The 25014-nt window shown below is 42.4% G+C and overlaps 1 protein-coding gene and 1 long non-coding RNA gene across 4 annotated transcripts in view; one reads left to right on the top strand and one right to left on the bottom strand.

Moving 5' to 3' along the window:
* Positions 1–25014, top strand: part of GALNT5 (polypeptide N-acetylgalactosaminyltransferase 5) — a 53312-nt gene that overhangs the window by 7687 nt on the left and 20611 nt on the right. For all 3 annotated transcript variants that reach the window (XR_006284762.1, XM_043524958.1, XM_007056672.4), the window contains 8 exons: positions 7457–7623; positions 10499–10618; positions 12029–12164; positions 12552–12671; positions 14281–14398; positions 15638–15961; positions 20086–20166; positions 21202–21363. Coding sequence is in view for 2 of the 3 variants with exons in the window: in XM_043524958.1 (XP_043380893.1) it covers positions 7457–7623; positions 10499–10618; positions 12029–12164; positions 12552–12671; positions 14281–14398; positions 15638–15961; positions 20086–20166; positions 21202–21363 (1228 nt within the window). In the remaining variant the exon portion in view is untranslated. The remainder of the gene's footprint in view (positions 1–7456; positions 7624–10498; positions 10619–12028; positions 12165–12551; positions 12672–14280; positions 14399–15637; positions 15962–20085; positions 20167–21201; positions 21364–25014) is intronic.
* On the bottom strand, positions 18008–22729 carry LOC122462293. The gene is made up of 3 exons (XR_006284763.1): positions 22036–22729; positions 20265–20344; positions 18008–18499 (listed from the first exon to the last, which is right to left on the bottom strand). It is a non-coding gene; the product is annotated as an uncharacterized LOC122462293 (long non-coding RNA).

Genomic DNA, 25014 nt, shown 5'->3' on the forward strand with positions numbered 1-25014 from the left:
CATGTCATCAGGCCCCCCCCCCTTCCTCCATGAAAGCAACGGCAGACAATCGTCTCGCGCCTTTTTTCCTGGGTTACCCATGCAGACGCCATACCATGGCAAGCATGGAGCCCGATCAGCTCACCGTCACCGTACGTCTCCTGGGCGCTGCTGGCAGACGCAGTACTGCATTGCTACACAGCAGCAGCTCCTTGCCTTCGCGGCAAACAGTGCAGTAGGACCGATAGCCGTCATACGTCTCTTAGGTGCTCCTGGCAGACCTCAGTGAGGTCAATCAGGGGTGCCTCGACAGACATGGCTATTCTCCTCTTAGAGCACCGAATGGGAGCCAGAGACTCCAGGTCATTCTCTTCTTTAAGTTTCGTCTCATGGAGATTCAGTCCTGCCTGGAATATCATGCGAGCTGGAGGCTTCTGCCTCAGGCTGCTCTCCCAGCCGGCAGCACTGCACGGTCGCATCTACCCCAGCCTACCCCTTGTTCCCATGGCTCATGAAGCCTGGACAGTAGTAAGGAGCATTTCAACTATAGGCTGAGCAAGTGCAGAATGGTGGTAGAATGTGCCTTTGGACGTTTAAAAACTCACTGGCGCTGTTTGCTGACTAGGTCAGACCTCAGCGCAACCAACATTCCCATTGTTATTGCTGCTTGCTGTGTGCTCAAAAAGATCTGTGAGAGTAAGGGGAAGACATTTATGGCGGGGTGGAAGGTTAAGGCAAATTGCCTAGCGTCCGATTTTGAGCAGCCAGACACGAGGGCGATTAGAAGAGCACAGCAAGGCACGCTGCACATCAGAGAGGCTTTGAAAACCAGTTTCATGATTGGCCAGGCTTCGGTGTGACAGTTGTGTGTGTTTCTCCTTGATGCAAACCCGCCCCCTTTGTTGATTTTAATTCCCTGTAAGCCAACCACCCTGCTCCCTTCGAAATAAAGTAACTATTGTTTTGAAACCATGCATTCTTTCTTTATTAATTAAAAAAATGAGATAACAGACAAGGTAGCCCGGGTGGGGTGGGGGAGGAGGGAAGGACAAGGCCACATTGCTTATTGTAGCCACACTAAAAATCAAACTGTTTGAACGACAGCCTTCTGTTGCTTGGGCCATCCTCTGGAGTGGAGTGGCCTCTCCCTCCGCGTTCTTGGGTGTCTGGGTGAGGAGGCTATGGAACATGGGGAGGAGGGTAGGCGGTTATACAGTGGATGCAGCGGGGGTCTGTGCTCTTGTTGGCTTTCCTGCAGCTCCAACAGATGCTTCATCATGTCCATTTGCTCCCGCAACAGACACTTCATCATGTCTGTTTCCTCCCCCATTAGCCTCAGCATCGCGTCCTGCCCCCACTCGTTGCGCTCACTTAATTAGTTTCCGGCCTCTGCCACTGAACGTCTCCATGCGTTACGCTGTGCCTTGTCAGTGCGGGAGGACTGCATGAGCTTGGAAAACATGTCATCGCGAGTGCTTTTTTTTCGCCTTCTGATCTGCGATAACCTCAGGGACAGAGATGATAGGCGGAGCGTAGAAACATTCTACGCTCTATGATTCGAGGGGACTGCATCGTCACCCATGCTGTTGAGTGCTGCTGAGTTCGCCACACTGACCAAACAGGAAATTCAAAAGTTCCCATGGCTTTTTCTGTGTACCTGGCTAGTGCATCGGAGTTGAAAGTGCTGTCCAGAGCGGTCACGATGGAGCACTCTGGGATAGCTCCTGGAGACCAATACCGTCGATTTGCATCTGCACTACCCCAAATTCGATCCAGTAAGGTCAATTTTAGCGCTATATCCTCATCGGGGAGGAGTACAGCAGTTGATTTTAAGAGCCCTTTAGGTTTATGGAACGGGGTTGGTTGTGTGGATGCAGTCATTTTTAAATTGACCTAACACGGCTAAATTCGACCTAACCCTGTAGTGTAGACCAGGCCTTAGGCTTCTAACTCACTTAGACACTTTAGAAAATGTTACCCCGAGCTAGGAAGCAGACGCAGGTCACCCTCATGGAAATGCAGAGACTTATTACTAGGGTGTCAGACCTTGCAGCCATGTTGATTTACAATGTCATTTAAGGTGAGTTGTTCAAAAGTGTTCACAGTTGGCTTCTCTCTGTTGCTATCTAAGTCAATGGTGAGCTGACTTCAAGGAAAGCAGAGTCAGGCCAACGCTGAGCACTTTTGAAAGTCCCACCTTTAAGCAACATCATTTGGCTCCTTTCATTTAGTTGTCATGTATGCATACACTAGCTGAGGGAAATTTTGAAATTAAGCTTCTTTAAATGTGTATCAATAGAAGGAACAATGGACCCAGCGGTCCCTGCGCAGGGAACTTATCCCTTTTCCTTGAGGCAAGAAAAAAGAGACACTGGTGCCATTCCTTAATTTAAGGTTGCGCCTAAGGGCTACTTTAAGTCCTTAGGAGCTGTTGCATCATCCACAGATTCATCTTTGCTAGAGGAATCCCCCACTACTTTCTAGATGCTTTGTGCTCCCTCAGAGGTTAGAAGAAGACCCAGAGATCTGGACTAGTGATAATAAAATTAAGTAGTTTAAACATGGATTTAATATTCCTTTTTATATGTTACTCTCCTATTACCACCATCCTCAGTCCATTGAGTCTTGCTTGTGTCTTCGTTGTAGGGCTACTTTTTTGCCCCTTAAATCCCTCTCTTTATAGTGAAAGCTTTCACTCTCAGCGTCTACCTTCTGCCTCCGCTGAGGTCACCAACAAAATCATACATGTCACATTTCAGAGTAACAGCCGTGTTAGTCTGTATTCGCAAAAAGAAAAGGAGTACTTGTGGCACCTTGGAGACTAACTAATTTATTTGAGCATAAGTTTTCGTGAGCTACAGCTCACTTCATCGGATGCATACTGTGGAAAGTGTAGAAGATCTTTTTATATACACACAAAGCATGAAAAAATACCTCCCTCCACCCCACTCTCCTGCTGGTAATAGCTTATCTAAAGTGATCACTCTCCTTAAAATGTGTATGATAATCAAGTTGGGCCATTTCCAGCACAAATCCAGGGTTTAACAAGAACGTCGGGGGAGGGGGGAAGTTTTTTTGTTGTAATATAGCAACTTTCATGTCTGTGATCACGTGACCAGAGAGATTGAAGTGTTCTCCGACTGGTTTATGAATGTTATAATTCTTGACATCTGATTTGTGTCCATTTATTCTTTTACGTAGAGACTGTCCAGTTTGATCAATGTACATGGCAGAGGGGCATTGCTGGCACATGATGGCATATCACATTGGTGGATGTGCAGGTGAACGAGCCTCTGATAGTGTGGCTGATGTTATTAGGCCCTGTGACGGTGTTCCCTGAATAGATATGTGGGCACAGTTGGCAACGGGCTTTGTTGCAAGGATAGGTTCCTGGGTTAGTGGTTCTGTTGTGTGGTATGTGGTTGCTGGTGAGTATTTGCTTCAGGTTGGGGGGCTGTCTGTAGGCAAGGACTGGCCTGTCTCCCAAGATTTGTGAGTGTGTTGGGTCATCCTTCAGGATAGGTTGTAGATCCTTAATAATGCGTTGGAGGGGTTTTAGTTGGGGGCTGAAGGTGACGGCTAGTGGCGTTCTGTTATTTTCTTTGTTAGGCCTGTCCTGTAGTAGGTGACTTCTGGGAACTCTTCTGGCTCTATCAATCTGTTTCTTCACTTCCGCAGGTGGGTATTGTAGTTGTAAGAATGCTTGATAGAGATCTTGTAGGTGTTTGTCTCTGTCTGAGGGGTTGGAGCAAATGCGGTTGTATCGCAGAGCTTGGCTGTAGACGATGGATCGTGTGGTGTGGTCTGGGTGAAAGCTGGAGGCATGTAGGTAGGAATAGCGGTCAGTAGGTTTCCGGTATAGGGTGGTGTTTATGTGACCATCGTTTATTAGCACTGTAGTGTCCAGGAAGTGGATCTCTTGTGTGGACTGGACCAGGCTGAGGTTGATGGTGGGATGGAAATTGTTGAAATCATGATGGAATTCCTCAAGGGCTTCTTTTCCATGGGTCCAGATGATGAAGATGTCATCAATATAGCGCAAGTAGAGTAGGGGCATTAGGGGACGAGAGCTGAGGAAGCGTTGTTCTAAATCAGCCATAAAAATGTTGGCATACTGTGGGGCCATGCAGGTACCCATAGCAGTGCCTGTGATCTGAAGGTATACATTGTCCCCAAATGTAAAGTAGTTATGGGTAAGGACAAAGTCACAAAGTTCAGCCACCAGGTTAGCCGTGACATTATCAGGGATAGTGTTCTTGATGGCTTGTAGTCCATCTTTGTGTGGAATGTTGGTGTAGAGGGCTTCTACATCCATAGTGGCCAGGATGGTGTTATCAGGAAGATCACCGATGGATTGTAGTTTCCTCAGGAAGTCAGTGGTGTCTCGAAGGTAGCTGGGAGTGCTGGTAGCGTAGGGCCTGAGGAGGGAGTCTACATAGCCAGACAATCCCGTTGTCAGGGTGCCAATGCCTGAGATGATGGGGCGCCCACAAAGTTTTTTAAGAGCAGGGAAGGATTGCAAATTCTCTCTTCTCGCCCTATGATAAATGCCTCTCCTGTGGTACATTCAGTAAGTGTTTTCCAGTTTGAGAGTCCTGAACTCACTTCCAGTCCAAAACCTGCTACACTGCAGCAAGCTGTGTCATTGCCATGGGCCAATGTGTTGATGGTTTCCAACTAAAACATAGCAAATATCAATATTTCCTTCTGGCTGATCCAGTGATGACTGGTGTCCTAAGATGAACCCCCTGTAAGTCTATTACAAAATCATTCTCGTGCTATAAAGGGGGAGGAAAGATATGCTTAAAGGAATGCTAGGGGGGCTGATCTGGATTTTTTGTAAAGCCAGTGCTAGAAAAGAAATCAAAACTGCACATGCAATTAGCGAGATACATATAGGCTCTGCAAATACTTCTTTTTTATGGTCCACACTTCACTTTCTCTCTGAGATATGCAGATATGTGAGCCGTATCTGAGCCAATAAAAGTATAATTTGATGTCTTATATTTCCAAATATAAGAAAAAATATGACTTTTCAAAATTATTTTGGCATAGAGTGCTCTGGTGCCTGCTTGTTTTTAAAGGGAAAGTATAAAAACAAATGGTGCTCTTTGTTTTATGTTCCCCAAGAAAAGCATTATTCCTGTAGTATTCTCAATTAGCAGGTGGGTTAGTTGCTCGTCCTACATGTAAGAGGCCTACCCTGGAGGAAAACAGATCAAACCTTTGTCAGGCTACACTTTATCAATAGAGAGCAAGCAAGCCCCAATAATGCTAAGGTATTCTAGGCAAAAAATAATATAATTCTGGGAAGAGGAGTTTGTCAGTAAAATACTCTGTACTCCTCAAGATCCACTTGAAGATACCAGAGCTTAGGGAGTGAATGTCCCCTTAAGGCACATATCAAAGCAGTAGTTGAATTGCAAATGGAAGATGAGAAAAGCTGCTCATCGACCTTTTGTTCAAGCACTGAAGACCCAGACTTGACCCAGCCATCACATTTTGACTGTAATGGAATAAGATGACAAATTCATAGAAATCGGAGAAATTTTATCACTCCCTCAAATCTGCTGATTTTCATCTTTCCCTGTTTGCTAGGCGAGTAGGCTACATTCAGACCCTCTGTTGATGAGCATTCAGCATTCACAGGCTGAGCTGGCGGGGGAGGAAGTTCAGGTGAAAAGGAAAGGCCTACATATTTTGACAAAAGACAGCAAATGCTTGATGGTTTTAGATTCTGAGATTGTTTGAGAAATGGAACCTCAAAGATAGTTTTGTGTGTGTTATGTGTGTACAGATTTAATTGCAGTGATGTGAGGTTACGTATATTGTAATATCATCTCACCCCCTTGCGCCCTCAAGATTAATTCATTTTGGTCCACTCAAAACAGTTACGTTGGGTAAGTTTTCTTCTGCATCTGCATGTTTTGTGTATTGTTACTGTACTATGAACAGTCCTTTTTGGAAGTGATTATTTCCCTGTACCATTACATGTATCATTGGATTTTTTTTTTCCTATACAGCTGATTTACATGCAGTTTGGTATATTAAGGAATTCAGAAAAAGGAAAAGGAGTACTTGTGGCACCTTAGAGACTAACAAATTTATTTGAGCATAAGCTTTCGTGAGCTACAGCTCACTTCATCAGATGCATTCAGTGGAAAATACAGTGGGGAGATTTATATACATAGAGAACATGAAACAATGGGTGTTACCATACACACTGTAAGGAGAGTGATCACTTAAGGTGAGCTATTACCAGCAGGAGAGCGGGGGAAAGGGGAGAGAACCTTTTGTAGTGATAATCACTACCCCCCACCGTTCCTCAGACGTTCTTGTCAACTGCTGGAAATAGCCCACCTTGATTATCACTACTCAATGCTCAAATAAATTGGTTAGTCCTTAAGGTGCCACTAGTACTCCTTTTCTTTTTGCAAATAGAGACTAACACGGCTGCTACTCTGAAACAAGGAATTCAGAGGCTCTGTGAATCCTCAGAATTTCTCTCAGTCTTTCTCCGCTTCCAGTTCAGTACAGCATTGTGCAAGTGCCAAGAAACTGACACTCGGGAGAAACAGCAAGAACACTGCGCCCACCCTGCTTGTTCTGACCAGGCAGCAGTTCCTTAAACAGAAAAGTGGTGATACCAGTTCAGGCTGTAGACTGCATTTCTTTATGAGCAGCTGGGGACTGTGCTCTGGGGAGAGACACAGCAAGAGAGAAAGGAAGGCATGCCAGCAATAAGGCAGCTTGAGCTATAAGACAAAAACATGCCAGAAACAGGGCAGCATGAGCTACACAATACCATGAGCAATAGAGAAAACATTAGGAACAAACACTGTAATAATGAGTACATTATTCTTGTTCTTAGGCCCTGATCCTGCAAAACCCATAAGCACATATGAAGCTTTGCTCACAAGAGAAGTCAATTGCAGTCAATAGGAACAGTCCCGTGAACAAAACTATGTATCTGCTTATTTGGGGGATCAGGGGCTTAGAGGATGTTTGTTAGTGAAAATGAGATAATTGAACAGTGGCTACTTTGCAGTAGATGCAGCCTCTGTGAGGTGTTACTACAGGCATAGCACTCTGTAGGTGGGTACGAAGTAGGGCTGTGAGTGTGTGTGCGTGCATGTGAGTGAGAGAGAAGATATCCTTGGCCTCTCTGCTGAGACTGCCCCCACTACAAGTAGCTTTATATATATATATATATATATATATATCTTATAAAAATCATTCAATGCACCTGAACACTCATCTTTGCATCACTGGAATTTCCTTATTGGTGTTATATCTTTATTATTCAGAATACTTCAATCCACCCCACCGACCCACCTTATAAATCTCCAAGCTAAACGCAAAACAAGCAGCCTTTCAAAGTTTTACCAAAACTTACAGAAGTTTAAATCCTCTGGCCTCGTGTACATTAAAAACATCACCTGCTGGATGCTGTTCATTTGTATTGTTGACATTTTAGGTGTTCAGAACAACTGGTGCACGATGACCTTCCGACTACCACGGTTATCATGTGTTTTGTGGATGAAGTGTGGTCCACTCTTCTACGCTCCGTACACAGTGTCCTCAATCGATCTCCTCCTCACCTGATTAAAGAGATTATTCTGGTGGATGACTTCAGCACAAAAGGTAGGTGAAGCTTCCTTTAAATTCAGGAAATGAATGTGTCCCAGGGCTAAAGAGCAAATTGCTTCTCTGTATTTAAATTCTGTATAGGAGAAGAAATATAATTTCTTCGTTAATTTCAACTTACCCCCATGTTTTAATCATGAAGCTATGACACCTTGTGCTGTAATCATAGTTTGAATGGATTCCCCCAGCCAGGATGAGGCCAATGTACTGCTTGGATAAGAGACTTCCAAGAAGTAGAGTGGATTATATGACGAATCAGCAGATGGCATGCTTCCTTCTGAATGAATATGAAACCAATGCCCCACAGTGTTGCAAATACTGTGTTGCTTGAGGCTCCATCTTTCACAGGAGATGTAAAATAAGCGCCCCGACCCAAGATACTAAAACACTTTCATGACAGTTGGAATGATAATCATAGAGTCCTGGCCAAATTCAATTATATTTGGCCTACTTCAGTGGCCCTGGAATCTCAGCTAGATATAGTACTGTTCTTCATCTCTTAAGCTATTGTGCAGTATGAAAGCATCTAAATCAGGGGTGGGCAAACTTTTTGGCCCGAGGGCCACATCGGGGTTGCAAAACTGTATGGAGGGCTGGGTAGGGAAGGCTGTGCCTCCCCAAACAGCCTGGCCCCTGCCCCCTATCCATCCCCTCCCTGCCCCCCTCAGAACCCCTGATGCATCCAGTGTCCCCTGACCACCCCCTCCTGGGATTCCCTGCCCCTAACCACCCCCCCGGGATCCCATTCTCTATCAAACCCCCCTGCTCCCTGTCCCCTGACTGCCCCGACCCCTATCCATGCTGCTGCCCCTTGACAGGCCCCCCCGGGACTCCTGTGCCTATCCAACCTCCCTCTGCTCCCTGTCCCCTGATCACCCCCCCCCAGAACCTCCTCCACCCCCTGCTCCCTGTCCCCTGACTGTACCCCAGGACCCCCTGCCCCTTAACCAATCCCCCCACCCCCATCATGCTGCTCAAAGCAGCAGGAGCTCGCAGCACCGCCGCCCGGCCAGAGCCAGCCACACAGTCACACTACCTGGCAGGAGCAGCGGCCAGAGCACTGGCGGCACGGCAAGCTGAGGCTGCAGGGGAGGGGAGACAGTAGGGGAGGGGCTGGGGGCTAGCCTTCCCGGCTGGTGGCCATAGTTTGCCCACCTCTGATCTAAATAGGCACTTATGTACAGTCAAGTTACATGCACAATCATAGTAATTGCAATGCCACTGAGTCTCTGCTTTTTAATACTTTGGTTCTCAATGCTCCACAACAGAGTTCAGCCTTGAATAATTGAACAATGGGATAATTCTTAGATTGTTAGGTCCTCATGGCAAGCCCTGTACCAAATCCAGATCAGGGCCCAATTGTGCTAGGTGCTGTACAAACAAAGACAGGATCCCCGTCCCAAAGAGTTTAAAATCTAAAAAGAGAACTGACATAAGGAGGATGAGACGGAAAGGACTTAATTCAGTAGATAAATGTTATAGACGTGCATTTTTGGGGCAAATAAATAGATTTGTACACTATTTTCTAGCAAACTTCCCTTAACTTTTGCACTTTCCTTTGTGTGGACTAACCAGCCAGTGGCATAATGAAAATACGGAGCATCTTGCAATAGAAATGTCACGGGCAGCGGTAAAGTAATGAGAACTGTTTTACGTGGTATTGTATTTCTAGGAGTGGCAGAAAAAGCAGAACTTCTAGTGTGTCCACAAAGTTTAAAAAACTCAAGCCAAGATTTTGAGTTGGCTTTTGAAATGTAAACAGTTGTTTCCTTTGGAAAAGCAAAAAAGGACATGTAAAATTCAGGAGCCAAATCCTAAGGCTCTTTCTCAGGCAAACTTATATAAACAGGAATTGCCACAGTGAATTAGTTCAGTGGTCAATCTAGTGCAATACCTAGTCTGCAACAGTGGCCAGCTCTAGATGCTTCAGAGGAAGGTGTCAAACTCCACTGTAGAAACTCTCACTGAAGCTCTCTCTCTCTCTCTCAGATTTCACTCTGTCTTTACTCAGGCAAAGATCTGGCCCAATATATTTAACCCACACACACCTGGGATTGCTACTAACTCATGCATCTTTCTTTCTCACATTTTATTCTGAGCATTTTGTACAATAAAACCCACTCCCACAACAAAGTCAAACAAATATAAAGTGCCACATGAGAAATAATGACAAGCAATGCTGCATTCCTTACTCAATTTAAGACCAGATGGATTGTTTAACTGTAGCAATTAATATTAGCTGTTGGAATTTAACAGAAAATTTGCAAAGCACAGCAAAAAAACAGTCACTCTATGAAAACCAACTTGAGAGCCAGTTTTTTAATGGGAATTATGGTGTTTTAAAGGAGAAAATTCTGGTTTTATAAGTTCTAAAGGAAATGTTAAGTATAAGCTTCAATGGGGAACGCCAGAGGTTGGCAGGGGACCAGTGTCACACAGGCTGGGATTTTCAAACTGAGTAGCAATAGACTAATTCTGCTGTCATTGACATTAATGAGAGCTTTACCTGCATTCACCTGCATAGGAGCAGAGTTTGGCTAATGCTGATAGCTTTCGAAAATCTCATCCATAGCATACATATTTTTTCCCTGTCCCTTCCAGTTGGCAGTGTTCCAAACCTCCATAGAGCACAAACACATGATTCATACAGAGATGCTTCCAAATAGTTTGGGGAGGGAGGAACCAGTGCTGCTAAGGGGCCTAATCCAATGCTCATTTAAGTCAAAGGGAATGTCTCCAAGTGAAAAAAAACTAGTGTGTTTCATAGATGGTTTAAAACTTAGTGAGAGGGAACTTTTTTCACTGCTTTGTTATGGCTTTAACAAGACAAGCCAATCATTTATAAGAATTTGCTAATTTCTCTCCTGTTTAGAATACCTCAAGGACAGCTTGGACAAATACATGTCACAGTTTCCAAAGGTTCAGCTCCTTCACCTCAAAGAAAGACATGGTTTAATACGAGCCAGACTAGCAGGGGCAGAGATTGCTAAAGGTAAGAGAAGAGTTATTTTTATTTGCCATTTTGGGCTTGTCTGAATAGGAGATTTATACTACAAAAATGTTACCCTTTATTACTGTGCTGTATATCATAGCACCTTGAACTAATATTAGAGAAAGCTCAATATTATTTGGCAAGTTTTGTCATTGTTTGGCAAAGAATTTTGCCAGTATTTGAGCAGCTTGCTTTATTGTACTACTCAGCCCATCACATATTTGGAAAATAAAGGCAACATTTGCAGGATAAATTTGACTTTTTTCTCTACCAGCTCTAAGTAACCAGATGATTTTAAATTAGACAGTAATAAGATAAAGGATTTGAGAAGGATTTGTGATGTAAAACAACAATTTTACTGAGCAGCTGAGAAGCTGGCTCCTTTCAGCTGTAGTGAGTTACTGTGAGGCTCTGTATTTTAGAAATTCTAACATCCTTTTTGCAGAATATATGTCTTTCCCTCGCGTCAGTTCTTGATGCTCATAGACCCATATTATTTTGTCATTAAAATGTTTGCATTGCCCTGCACCAATGATGTCATATATTGAATTTTCTACTAACAGCCAATTTTGTCTGGTATGTCTTAAGCTTGCTTTCATTGTTTTGTTGGCTGGGAACTTGTTTGGATGGTAAGCAGAAAGGGGTGTATGTTTTTCTGAGGCTGTTTGAAGGGAAGGTGTGTTTGGGGTCATGGTCCTACCTTTTCTTCCACTTTGCCCAGGAAGCATTTTCCCCCTTACATTGTGCATTGAGTTAGGGAAGATTGCCCCTTTCCAGACTTATATTCTAGTTTTGCCTTTTCCACTAGGAGGTGCACTTTGAGTTCAAGATTCTGTCCCAGTGCTCATACCCATTCTGGAGGAAGCGTGGAGGGGACATGTTGCAGTTGGAACCCACAGGAGAAATGACACCTCACTTAGCAAGAATTCCTCCTAGAGGCTTCTGGGAAGCACTCACTAAAGCAGCAGGGGGAGTTTGCTCCACTTTCTGCACCTGACCAGTTCTTTCTGCCAGTTAAGAGATGGAGCATATTCCAGCCACCTCTTTGTCCCTTACCACTCACCTCAGATGATTGGCATCTACAAGGGTTTTAGGAGAGAGTAGGGACCACGTCCTTCCCTTGGATTCTGGCTACCTCCCTGGCACACATTCCCCACCTGCTTATGCACCTGTACCAGGGCTGGCCAGAACGTGGCATTTTGTGAGCAGGCAAACACTCTTTGCAAAACTTGTCTGGAAATCATAATTGAGGTCAAAATGTGTTCAGAATGGGGCCCCTACTTGGCTCTTCCTAGGTGGGTTCATAGGAGTAGAGCATTATTGTTAGGGGCAGTAGTTGCTGGATGTGGACTTTACTGAACGTATTTCATTCTCAGAAATGAAATAATCCCCTCTTGGTTCTGCCTCTAGGTGATGTATTGACATTCTTAGATTCTCATGTGGAATGTAATGTAGGATGGTTGGAACCACTTCTGGAAAGAGTCCGTTTAAATAGAAAGAAAGTAGCGTGCCCAGTTATTGAAGTAATCAGTGACAAGGACATGAGGTAATTTCATTGTATGCCATATTGTATTTCCAGATCATAATACAAGCAGCTTTCACAAAAAACACTTACAAATCACAGGTATCAAAAATATTAATTATGGGAAGACAAGCTACTTAACCTGCTAATTACTTTTCACAAATTATTTCACTCAAAGAATAAAGAAAAAATGTACATGAACAAATATTAAAATACATACAGCTACCTCAGTTACCACAGTTTGCATTTACTGTTTGGTAGATCATGAATGTTTAGTGCTCAAAGAAAATACATGAAGAAATCTTTGAGGTTTTTGCTTTAATTATATAGACAATTTCATTTTCACTTATTCCTTTTGATTATGAGTCTGCTTAAAAACTTGATATTATAGCTTTCTTTTTCTGTATTTAGTTACATGACAGTGGATAACTTTCAGCGTGGGATTTTTACCTGGCCAATGAATTTTGGATGGAGGCAGATTCCTCCAGAGGTCATTGAGAAAGATAAAATCAAGGAAACAGATATAATAAGGTAAGAGTATAAAATTAACACTTTGTGAGCAGAAATGCTCTTTCATCAGAGCTTCAAACAACTGGTCTTTTTGGGGCCAAAAGTTCCCCTTTTACATAAATGGGCACAGAAAGGCCAACATCCAGAAAAATCTGTGCAATTAAGTTGTGTAGGAAGTTGCGCCACCTGATGTGTGCCAATCTGAGTCACAGAGAGCACAGCAGGCATTGCTCAAAATCCCAGGAGCCGTAAATATTTTGCTGGACGCTGCATGGCCTCAAGGGCTTCGATATAACAGGCAAGGGACTCCAGCACTGACATAGCCAGAGATAAAGATCATGTACTAGAACAATCACACTGCAGCAGCAAATGGTTCCTTTATGTCAGAAGCCACACAAGCTTTTGCAATTAGGTGCACTTAAGATCAAAAGAACTGGACTGACTTTGCACCTATCCACCATAAATCATGTTGCGTTTGTTGTCAGCACTTGAAGTTAGGAGGTGGGATTCCTCAGCCAGCAAAGTCCCCTTTGTGCCACTCACTTTTCCTTTGGTGTAGGAGGAGGGAGGCGATGAATCAGGGTTGCAGCAGAGTGGACTAAGAGGTGATGAGGGGCATGGTAGAATGGACCTCCACTCTACCCAATCCCCCACTAGCATAAGGACACAGAGGGACCTCACACCAGCAAATAGACTAGATCAGCTCCCAGCAGCTCTGACTTGTGAGCTGGACAGTGCGGGATCAGAGAGTCATAACTGGTTGCTACACCTCAACCCCCTTCACTGTGTTCAGAACTAAATGGGTGATGTGGAGTATCCAGCCCAGACTGTTTTAGGAGGTACCATACGGAGTAAGTGGTCTTTGTCTCTGATTCCTTCTATCTTTCTAGTGACTGTCTCTCCTATACAATGTTGTTTACACAGGATGCGAATCTGTATGGTGGCCTTTTCGGTTTATCTCCATTCTTTTTGTATTACCTTGCTACTTATCTCATGACTCTACTTTTCACCACTGATTAAAGTAGTTGGCCTCTAGTCTCTAATAGGAAAAACACCCTCTAGAAATTTAATCTATAATTTGAACCCAAGATGATATTTCAGTTCCTCTGGCACCAAACTGGACAGACAGACATACAAAACTTATATCAGAAAATTACCTTAGTGGTTCATTAAAATTTTCAGCTTCTGTTCAGCCACTTTGCCAAAGCGTACTGTACTTTCTTCTAACCAAAGTTTTGCCTCATGTTTACTTTCCATCACATGCTTTTTAAACATTAGTATCCATTTTGTTAGCGTGCTTGCCCATCTGCAGCAAGGTAAAACACATGATGCTCTCACTGCCACTTGGTTAACTTCAGATTTTAAACTGTGTAGTTTTGCTTATTTTCATATCCAATGGGTCTCTCCATTTCTTCAAACGGATCTGTTTGCTCTCTATTCATTAACTATCTAGTGTCTTTTAGTTTCCATTTCTGTAAGTGAAAATTAACATAGGGTGTTACACTTAGCACCTGTCACAGGACAGCTGGGAGTCCCTGATTTCCAGGCTACTCCTGTGTAGGGGTGCTGTGGCAGGTACATTTTTATTGTCCCACAGAGTACCAATGTAAGGTCTGTGGTTCATTCATAGGTGTCCTGTAATGGCAGGTGGATTATTTTCTATTGATAAGAAGTATTTTTTTGAACTTGGAACATATGATCCTGGACTGGATGTTTGGGGAGGTGAAAATATGGAGATTTCATTCAAGGTATGCTGCTTTCCTAAGTAGTAATAATGTTACTGAATGTTTCTTTCTGTCAATTTGAATCCTCGTAGCCTTTAAATGCTATTATCTCTGAATCTCATTTAGGCCCCAATTCATATTCTTCAGTGCTTTGCTGAATCAGGGCCTCTACTAGTGGTTAAAGATGAACTTTGAACCCTCTTGATTTAAACAGTAACTCTTGCATTCACCTGTGTCAAAAGTAGAGTGTGTTGCAAAAGGGAACAACTTTGAAACCCAAGGCTCTCCTCCCCTTTCCAAAGATTATTGTGGAAATTACTTCCTTTTTGGCCTGGAACATGGGCCACAAGCTATGCTCGTCATTTATTTATGATTTTTTGCTAATATAAGCCAGCTGTAGAATTATTGTTCAACTCAGCAATGCTTGGAGGATTGTTTATCAGTATTTTCAAGTTAGTCTGTGTGAATAATACATTTGACTTGATTTTTAACAAGACCTCTCCCTGACCTCCATTTTTGTGGCCACAGTTTTTCCCCTGAAAATAATTCCATCTATAACTCATGGGTGAGTGTGTTACAGATCCCCTTATGTGCTGACCCCCAAAGGAAAGGAGTTGTTACAGTCAGCCAGCTCTTCAGCTCAAGCTGTAGCAGTTCACAATTTTATCTTGGGAGGTCCCTGGTTCAATTCCTGGTTTATCAGCCCAAGAAGCGTTTATCATATACCACCAATTAATTGCTCATGCAAACACTATCATTAAGGCATGTAAGTATTTGAATTGCAGAGATACTCAGATGTTATACAGAGACAAAGCAGGCCCAAGACACCTTCATTTTCATCCCAGAACAGGGACCAGATACACCAGCTACAGTCTCTGCTAGGCAAACCTCTCTAAATGGGTCAGGAAGAGGCAGGGCTTTGGCTGCTTGCCTCCTCCACACCAGCCTAGAAGTTGGTGAGACAGGCATACGCTGGTCCTCTCCCTAATGGCTGGTGGAGTGGGTGTGGCCCCCGTGTCCTGGGGAGCTCTGAAGGGATTGTACCTGATTGAGAGGATTCCCCCTAGGGTAATACTGCTCCACAGTGCACCCAACAGACCATTTCCCATTGGGCTCTCTTCATTTGTACCGACACACAAGTGCAGGTTACACCCACAAAATTGTGCCTACAAAAATTGAAGCCACTTCTCAAAAATCAGATCTATTGTATACCAGAAGGTACCATTTCCCAATATTTTTATCTAATCAAACTCTGTTTGACAGGTCTGGATGTGTGGAGGAGAAATTGAGATCATCCCATGCTCCAGAGTTGGACATATTTTCAGGAATGACAACCCGTACTCCTTCCCTAAAGACCGGATAAAAACAGTGGAGCGGAATTTGGCGCGTGTTGCAGAGGTCTGGTTAGATGAGTACAAAGAATTGTTCTATGGACATGGTTACCACTTAATCCAGAAAAACCTGGATGTTGGAGACTTGACTCAACAAAGAGAACTGCGGAAGAAGCTTAAGTGTAAAAACTTCAAGTGGTATCTGGAGAACATCTACCCAGACCTGGAAGCTCCTCTTGTTAAAGCCAGTGGGCTGGTATGTGAACTTTACAAGAGCAAATTATACCACAAATGCATGTTTACATATCTGTGTTAACCAGCCACTCTTCATTTAAACTTACTTTCTATGGTTGGGCTGTGACACACAAGCTCAGTGACTCCTAGGAGGTGCAGAGGGCCTCATATGGTGTCCCTCAGCCATGGTGAATTTCACCTTTACTGGAGATCATGGTTTAGGACAAAGTGGTTTCATTATGTTGTAGTAATTCTCTTTGCTCTATGACAGGCGACAAATCTGAAGATACGGCCCATTGATTGGTATTTCTGTGCTTCTCTTTGCATTTTCTATTGGGTGACATTTCTGAGAATGAAGATTCCATCTTTTTTGCACTTCTCTTTTCCCCCCGCCAAAGACAAAATTTTACATTAACAAGCCTCTTCAGTGATAACTGACATGATAAATTACCCCATAGCAGTCAAGATAATAGTGAAACATCTGAGCAATTTACCTCATTTTTGGAGTTTATATTTCAGAAATCTTGTGGCTACAGACAGATATGGTAGACGCAGAGATATATTATCTATAATCTCCAGGATTTTTAGGGCTTCAATAATTTATTCATGGAATCGATATAGTACATGAACAATGATTGTTTTGTACTGAGAGCCTGACACCACTAGAGTGCACTAGAAATCTATTTTTTCTCTTCTACAGTGAAAACAGCCTCATTTCTATTTTCAAACAAAAAGAGTAGAAGTATCCTCCCAAACATAGTCATATCACATTAAAGTGCAGCTAAAACCCAGTCTCCAGTACTTCTACAAATGCAACAAAGGTATAGTGGACAGAATACTTTTTCAGAAATATTTTGGGTTCAGTCCTGCGTTCCCTACCTACCCCAAATTCCCATTGATTTTAGTGGAAGTTGTGGTTGTGTAAGGAATGTAGCAGGATCAGGTTGCATGTATTCTCTGAATTTACTTCCCTTTAACTTCCACTGGTGTTATATTCACACCATTCTGTGAACTTCAATGTCATATGAGTCTCATTTTTACAATGTGCTAATTCACATATTCAGCATCTCTTTATGTTTACGTGTGTGTGTGTGTAACAAAAATGTAGATTTTGATCTTGGTCCATATTTCCTCACCAAAGTTCAGGGCTGTTGGAAACATTTCTAAAAATACAGGGGCATAAAATAGTCCCCCCTGAGGCATCACGGACATGCTACTTCATTAAAAAAAATCTGAATGTTAAGAACAAGTGACAGTGATCCCAGGTCACAAAAGTAAGGCACTTTGTTACCATATGTAGTTCTGTCAGCTTCTGAAAGTCTTTCTAGTTTTAACAAAAGTAGTACTCCTGAAAGTAATCGGTCAGATCCTCAGCTGTGTTTGTGCGGTGCCTGCTAAGGGCAGGAGCATAAGTAGTGTTACGCCTGTTGGCACTAATGCTGGCTGTGGGGCAGTTCAGCCCTTCCCCCATTACAGCTTTGATTTACCTTCTAGGCTATTCCAGCAGCCAGAAGCAGACATGGCCATACTCTGCACACCTCAGACATGCCTCCCAGACCACAGGCAGTGCCGGGGTGCTAAAGAGCTGCTCTGCTGGCTATAAACTCCCAGATATTTTTCCACCCCAGGGAGTCAGTGAAGCTGGGCTGAGGTTGCTTTACTTTAACTGCGATGTGAACCATATTTTCCAATACAGCTGATCAAATAGTAAAAATATTGGGGAATAATTTTGTGAATTAAAAGGGCTAAATTTGTATTACTGTGATTTGTGAAGTCATGTGATTTATGAATGATCACTGAACATTGTGTTCATAAATTCCAAAAGTTTCATATATTTTAAGACAAATAACTATTCACCTGAAAACTATAAAAGTTGGTTATTTGTTATTTTCCTGTTTAAAAACATCCAGTCATCGGACAGAAACAATACCTTGTTGCTTAGATGAGCAGCTGCACAACACAAACAACAAGTACTGATTACTGAAATAACCATTCAGAAGCTACAATAGGATGAAGAATATTCATCAAAGCTACTTGGAAAATATTTTAGGAAGAGCAGACTTACTTACAGAAATCAGGATTAGTTCATAAAAGGTTCAGTAATCTAAAAAGGGAGGAAAGCAGCTACATTTTTAGCTCAACCAGCTATAATTTTCAAATATTGCCATGATTATCTTAAAGTACAATAAATATATCTCAATTAGGCCAACTCCTCATCTGTTATAAATCAGTATTGTTCCATTGACTTCCTGGTGTGTGAACTGAGGGCATTTGGTACCTGGCAGAATTCAGTCCAGTGTAAGCAGTGTTCTAATATAAACTTCAGAACGCATAAATGCCCTTAGAATGCACTCGTCTGGTCATTCAAACAACAGCACAAAAAAGCTTAGTGCAAGCCATAACTTCTCCAGAAGGTCATGCTAACAAGGTATCATGATGATGACTCCCTGGTGTAATGACAATTGTAGAGAAAACAGAGCAAAAAAGAGGCAGAATGAAGAGATACAAGACACCTGAGAGACATGAGGCCACCTGTACCACAACAAAAACAAAGGAACATCTGGAAAGAGAAAATATTTAGACACTTAAAAAAAATTCTCATTTGCATCTGCACTTTCTAACTAGCTATTCCCTGATAGACAATGTTTTGTCACTCATTCTTTTTTCCCCCAATCTGATGCAAAAGTTTAAAAAGATAATCATAAACCTTTTGGCTAAGTTACAATTGAAATTCCTTCTTTCCAAAGTGTCGATATGTACACAACTGCTGCTGACTCCTGTATTACCATAAGTACCAATATACCCTTTCACTGACTGGATCAAGGGCAGCCAACCCTATCTGTGAGGGTTGAAGAGTTATCTTAGTGACATGACACAGATCACATTATATATAATAAAATTAAATATATATAAAAATCCACAAACAGTTTTCCCCTTGGGGAAGGAGAACAAAAGAAGAGAATTCATGACAGATAATAGTCATGTAATTTAATCCCCTGCGGGGAGATGCTCAGATGCAGCAGTGAAGGGTGCAGTATAATAGCCTGAATAGAACAGAAATGTATCCCGCCACTTATGTCCTAAATCCATCACCAGTCAGAGGTCTAATGACAGCAGGTAGGCTTTTGCCAGCTATTATGTTTTTTTTGGGGGGGGGGCGGGGTAGGGAGGAGGGTTTTGGACCTTCTAGTTAAAGTGTAGCTGCATGAGTAGCTCAGAGCAGCTTTTAACTCTGAGTTATCTTTGGGTGGCCAAGATATCTCCAGTTATCTGATCTCTGATTTGATTGGCCGGGCAATCAAATTGTATGCATAAAGTCCATTTAAGAGGATTTTTCTCCTAACCTGCTGCTCATTTGGGTTGGTTAGACTGTGCTGCAGGAATGTGAGGGGATTTATAAATCGCTTTTCAATAACAGTTACAGCATATGAATCAGCAATAGGAAAGTTAGCTGTGCCTAACAAAAACCTTACTCTTGCTGCCTCCCGTGTTCCAGAAAAAGGCTAATGTAAAGCATCTCTTGGCAGACAAAAGAGTTTGAGCAGATATTATGGGCACCACTGACACCAGCAGAGAATATGGTCCATTATCTTTAGTTTGCCTAGATTACTCTATGTTTCTCTTATAGGGAGCATCCAGTAAAAGAGATAATGCTAACCACTTACTTCTGGAATAACTCCCTGTGTAGATAAGCCCTAAAAGATTCCTGAATAGCTATTCCTGGCTAAATCCATGTGTGGATGCTCTTGTCCACACATGGAGTTAATCAGTAATAGTTAATCTGCTTTAAATTCACACCCTATCTTATTCCAGATTAACTTTCATGTAGAGACAGACTCTTATGCTAATCAGAACTCCTTGTTATTTTTATGCTAATCAGAATGTAATACTGTTAAATATTAATATATTGGGTGACTTTGGGCAAGTCATTTCCCCGCTCTGTGCCTCAGTTACCCCAACTGTAAAATGGGAAGAATGATACTGACCTCTTTTGCAAAGCTCTTTGAGATCTGCTAAAGAAAAGCACTACATAAGAGCTAGGTATTATTATAATTGTTCTGTTTTTGGTGTTCTGTCTCTTGCATTTTTGTGCCTCACTTGATGTTATTCCCTTTTCGGAATTTTCATTTTTAATTTTGTTCCCAGATTGTTAACATAGCCATGGCTAGATGCGTTACTGTGGAAAACTCCACTCTGGCCTTTGAGACTTGTAACATTAGCAACAAGGTAAGATGCATTTGGGTTTGTATACTGGATGTCAAATAATTGTAAGATGCATTTGGGTTTGGGTCAGTTTTATTGCTTATGCTAAAGAATCTCCCTACCTGCCACCTCAATGACTTGAAGTCTGTCTTGGAGGTTCATGTAATCCTTACTGCCAGGACACATTGCCAAAAGATGCCATCTGGTAAAACAAGAAATGAGTACTGGGCTATATTTGTAGAGGCAATAGCTAAGCAATGGAGCCTGCACCATTTCATGAAAGCTCCGAGACGCCCAAGACCAAAAAGTCTGCAATTGGCTGAAATGCAACTCAAATGCAAAATTCCATACATGCCCATAGTGGAGAGAAAACTTTAAATACAATAGGCCACTAGTGTACTCTACCACAATAACAAAGCCAGCATGGGAGGGAGGTTGCATGGCAGTTGCTGCAGGAACGGGGCTACTTTCCTCTGCTGTCTTTTATAGGAAGTGCCTCCTGATGGGTAATACCCCACTGATTACTAGCCAATATAGACATCAGGGCACCTGCTAGGACTGATCAAGAGTAACTGTCCTAAGGGGGGCAGGGTTGGCCTTTTGTCACTGAGCGCTGTTATGCCATCGAAGAAGTCCAGTCCTGAAGCCCCACCATTGCAAGCTGGTGTCGGCTGTAGCAGACAAATCCCCTTTTCAGAATTTGTTCTGGTGTTGTCCCCAATTCTTCATTTCTACAGTCCAGTTAATAAAAGAGATCCTCTCCTCTCCCACTCACAACTACCCTGTCCTCAGTTTTCCTCTCTGTGGGCCACCAGGAAATGCTTTGCTGAACATAGTTTGAGAATCCCTGTACTAGTACATTGTCAGGCCTTAGACCGGAACTTTATTCTGTGAATTTGCTCCAGATTCATACTAATAGAACAGAATCTGGCATATCTGGAACGATTATACAAAGCCTAGATTTATGTGGTTGGATTAGATGCATGAGATTCAGAAATAAAGGGAAATAGCTCACAAAACCCAAACCGAAATCAGTCTGCTATTGTTTCTCCTCCACAGAACCAGAAGTTCAACTACACTTGGCTGAGACTAATAAAACATGGGGACTTCTGTGTAGCACCAGTAGATGCAAAGAGAACACTGGGCCTGTACCCTTGCGATAACAGAAACAATAGCCTGAAATGGCTGCATAAATCATTGGTGGCCTTTCAACCAGAACTGGTAAGTAGAGCATTTGTAATGATTTCCCCTCCACTACCACCATAGTTACACCTGAAATAAAACTAACAAAGGAAAACTATACTTATTGCCAGTGTTGTATGATTTTCATGTGTTTGGCAGTGAGAGACTATACCAAATTCATAAAGATAAAAGAGAAACACAAAGACACACATTTAGTTTGTCTCTTTGTGAATTTCTCAATACATATGAGGAAAAAAAGAGGTTGACAAAAATCACCTTTTTCCTAAGGCATGCATTACTTCAAATTATTTCAGGCACTCTGATCTTTACTCTGCTCATGCCGTTTTCAATCCTCAGGATTATTTTCCTCCAGGTTACACTGAAAGCTAACCAGCTGCCAGTGTGATTTCACTCCCATGGCCCCGTTTACCTTTCAGGGTGGTGTGTAGCAATGTGCTGCCTTAGCATTGCATCAAGCAAAATGTAATATAGTGAAACTAACCTGGCACACACACACAAAATCATTCAAATGACATTTTGTTCTCTTTTTTCCTACCCTTGCGTCCAACAAAGTCAAAGATTCAGGCTTGTAGATAACTCTAAGCATTAAAGAATTCCATGAATAATTAGAAATGATTTTTCCCCCTCTGAAATGACATGCTTTTATAGGAGCCTTCAATTTAGGAAACAAAAGCGTAGCTGTTGTGTTACCCGATCGATACTCAATAAGACATTCCATTATTGACTCTCCTTCCATTCATTTCTTTTTAGCCAAACAACAAAAAACCCTCCTCAAACCAAAAAAAAAAAAAAAATCACTCCTTACAAAAGCAAGGATATTTTATAAAAATAAAAGAAAATTGTCAGCCATTTATGAGACCAGATTGCACAGTAGGTACAGTGACAATTTTTGATGGTCAGAAACTGTTCCAGGCTGAACTTCAAGCCTTAAGCTAGATACATTTGGTGGTTCCTGCTAGGATACAGAAAGTCATGTTTCATTTTACAAAGCCACAGTGCCCAATTCAACACCATTGGGCACAGATGATTGTACCGGCATAGGACTGAACTAGTGACAAGCCTGAACTATACCCTTTAGTTCACTGAAGTAGATCAGATTAGTTTTTAGGAAAGCCCTGGACACTGGAAGCATATAGTACCAGCCCTGTGAGGAGAAAGACAGTTGAAAGTTATCACTGTCAGTCCCCCTCCTTCGAAAACAGCCATAGAAACTCACAAGCCAAAAAGACTTGAATGCCTTTCTCCCCCCTCCTCTCCACTCCCCCCAGTGAAATATTATCCTTTCTGGGCCCACTGAAGAACACAAGAACACCTATACTGGGTTAGACCAAAGGTCCATCTAGCCCAGTATCCTGTCTTCCGACAGTGGCCAATGCCAGGTGCCCCAGAGGGAATGAACAGAACAGGTAAATCATCAAGTGATCCATCCCCTGTTGTCCATTCCCAGCTTCTGACAAACAGAGGCTAGGGACTTGTAACTGTATGAAGAAAAACAAAACATCACCCAACATGTTACTATTAATATCTCCCGAATGTGGATGTTTTATTTTATTTTATTTATTTTGTTTTGAATATTAGTGAGGGTGACTATTATTCATTATTTGTATTACTGTGGCATGTAGGGGTCCCAGACATGATGAAGGCTATTTACATTAGGCACTATACATACACATAAGAGCCAGCCTATGTCCTGAAGAGCTTTTAATTTAAATAGACAAGAGAGGGTGAAAGAGAAGTAGTATTATTAGTACCTCTATTTACAGGTGGGAAATTGAGGCACAGTGAGATGAAGTTACTTGCTCAATTTTGAGGTTTATTGTATCTATTATTTTTAAAAGTCTTGGAGGAAAAAAGTTTATATATTGACTATAGTAATTGGATTTGTAACACAGGTTTAAAACGGATATATTTTTGTGTTAGCATAAAATATAACCCCAGAAATTGAGAATGAGACAAGCTGAGTGATTCTTATTTTGCTGAGCAATGTGGAAATTGCTTTATTGTTAAGGTTGCAATTGAGTTTCCATTTTATTCCAAATTTGGCCACCACCTAAAATCCACAAAATGTTAATCTCAGAATTAGAAAGGTTAGTTCTGAGGCAAGGTACAAATTTTCCACAAAAACTGAAATTAATTGAACAAGGAGCTCCTGAATTATGACATCCTAACAACAGATAGTCAAAATTCAAAATGTCTAACTCTTCAACCACTTTGCAGCAAAAGCCAGACACAAAACACACACACACAAAAACAGAAAGATGGAGAGAAATAAGATTTAGTTTTTGACACCAAAACTTTCTAGATTAGATTAAAGTTCAATTTCAAAAGTTGTTACTTTTTACATCTGGAACATCACTGGGGACCTTCTGCACCATTGAGCTTAATACAGCAAGTGAAAGAACTCTAGAGACATTTAAATAAAAAAATAAGTCACTAGCACATTTCCTTGCAGAAACAGAATTTAGACGGTAAATTGTACACTGGGGATGTGGGGTAATGGAGGGAAACATCTTCCACCAAAAGCCTTGTAAATGAAGCTAATGAGCACCCTTAGTTCTCCCCTCCTGCAGGTCTGAAGAAGTCCACACAAAAGGGGATTTAATCTTAATCTTCTCCTCTCAAGCCCAGTGTTCAAATCTGGGGCTGTGGTTAGGGTCCATCTCTCAGTAAAAACAAACATGGGTTTTTTTGGTTTACTTCTGTGTGTGCGCGCAATGGAGTCAGCACTGCTCTGGGAATGGGGGACTGTCATGGGGTTTACTCACTGTTGGTGGCACTCCTCCAGGCCCATCCTGGGGATTAGCTCCAGCCAGGTGTTGCACCCTCTTCTGGAAGTGTCTCTCCCATTGTCCTCTCATTCTATAGACCCCTTTCACTCTACAAATCACAGATTCCTCTTTGTGACTTAGCCCTCCAGCCAGATAACTCCATGGTTCCCCCTTCCAAGGTAAATGTAACCAGGTTTTTCCAGGATGCCCAGGCAGTCTGCTGTCCTCTGCTTGGCCTGTGCCATATCCCCAGTGGTTGGTAGGAGAACCCAGGCCTACCCATTACTCCGGGTTTAGGGTGACCAGACAGCAAGTGTGAAAAATCAGGATGGGGTGGGAGGTAATAGGAGCCTATATAAGAAAAAGCCCCAAATACTGGGACTGTTCCTATAAAATCAGAACATCTGGTCACCCTATCTGGGTTCCAGACCAGGAACCCTATACCTGTCACTATGGCCTGCTTTCCCACAGCCTTTGTTCCTCCTTCCTACCTCTCCCGGTTCCTCTCCTTTCTCTGGGTGTACTAACGCCAAACCTCCTCCCTCTTCTCAGGGAGTGGCTACAGCCTTTCCCATCAGCCTTTGTCTATTACCAGCTTCCTGGTTTTATAGGCCCCACCTGTTCCTACCCAGCTTAGCCTGCTTTCAATCAATTCCCTGCTCCCTGGCTCCCCCTCCAGGTGCAGTCTGTGAAGTTAATTGGCCTGCCTGGCCATCTTAATCCCTTTCAGTCTTGTGTGGGGGTAGACACATCATCACAAGGGCTACTTAACTCTTAGCACAGAGTCAACCAGCGGAACACAACATCGTTCTAGTCCAAGCCCTACAAAAACAATGGGTATTGTTAGTTTTATTTTGAATTGTTTAGGGATGAGAGAGTGTAATGTTAGAAGTCAGAGACA

Source organism: Chelonia mydas, chromosome 11 (genome assembly GCF_015237465.2).
Source record: "Chelonia mydas isolate rCheMyd1 chromosome 11, rCheMyd1.pri.v2, whole genome shotgun sequence".
Lineage (NCBI taxonomy): Eukaryota > Metazoa > Chordata > Testudines > Cheloniidae > Chelonia > Chelonia mydas.